The sequence below is a fragment of the Anarrhichthys ocellatus genome, unplaced genomic scaffold, assembly GCF_004355925.1.
Source record: "Anarrhichthys ocellatus isolate YVR2014 unplaced genomic scaffold, GSC_Weel_1.0 scaffold4171, whole genome shotgun sequence".
NCBI classification, from domain to species: domain Eukaryota; kingdom Metazoa; phylum Chordata; class Actinopteri; order Perciformes; family Anarhichadidae; genus Anarrhichthys; species Anarrhichthys ocellatus.
The window spans coordinates 3,855-4,742 of NW_022284145.1; the positions used below are offsets into that span (position 1 = coordinate 3,855).

At 52.1% G+C, this 888-nt stretch overlaps 1 protein-coding gene across 1 annotated transcript in view; it reads left to right on the plus strand.

Annotated features, from left to right (window-relative positions):
* Nucleotides 1–813, plus strand: part of LOC116379352 (chromodomain-helicase-DNA-binding protein 6-like) — a gene marked incomplete at its 3' end in the record, with an annotated part of 4,018 nt that extends 3,205 nt beyond the window's left edge. Inside the window, exons 3-4 of the mRNA XM_031841300.1 lie at nt 304–514; nt 618–813. Of these exons, the coding sequence (XP_031697160.1) occupies nt 304–514; nt 618–813 (407 nt within the window). The remainder of the gene's footprint in view (nt 1–303; nt 515–617) is intronic.
* Nucleotides 814–888: the final 75 nt, after the last annotated feature.

Sequence of the window (888 nt, forward strand, 5' to 3'; positions counted from 1 at the left end):
TACCTCCCGTCTCCTACATCTCTACGTCTCACTACCTCTTGTCTCACTACCTCTCGTCTCACTACCTCGCGTCTTACTACCTCCCGTCTCTTACCTCTCGTCTCACTACCTCTCATCTCCTACCTCTTGTCTCACTACCTCTCGTCTCCTACCTCGTCTTCTACCTCTGGTTTCCTACCTCCCGTCTCTTACCTCCCGTCTCCTACCTCTCTGCGTCTCACTACCTCTGGTCTCCTCCCTCTGGTCTCCTACCTTTGGTCTCCTACCTCTCATCTCCTACCTCTCCTCTCCATGTCTTCTCAGGAGCCGAGGAGAAGATCCTGGAGAGCTTCAGGAAGTACCACAGCCCTGACGCGCTGGACTTCCAGCTGCAGGCCATGATCCAGGCGGCCGGTAAGCTGGTGCTGATCGACAAGCTGCTGCCCAAGCTGCTGTCGGGGGGTCACAAAGTGCTGGTGTTTTCCCAGATGGTCCGGTGTCTGGACATTATGGAGGACTACCTCATACAGAGACGGTGAGGAGAGGAGAGGGTGAAGCTCCAGGAAACATCTGTGATAAAGGAGAGAAACTCAACATACATTTTATTTAAGTTAATAATCAGGGTGTTTGTTCTGCAGATACACGTACGAACGCATCGACGGCCGCGTGAGAGGAAACATGCGACAGGCCGCCATCGACAGATTCTGCAAGCCGGACTCGGACCGCTTCGTCTTCCTGCTGTGCACCCGAGCCGGAGGGCTGGGAATCAATCTCACGGCCGCAGACACCTGCATCATCTTTGACTCGGACTGGAACCCTCAGAACGACCTGCAGGTGAGAGACAAGGTCACTTTAATATGAAGTATATTACAATATATAATACAATATACTTCATATGAAGTATATTGT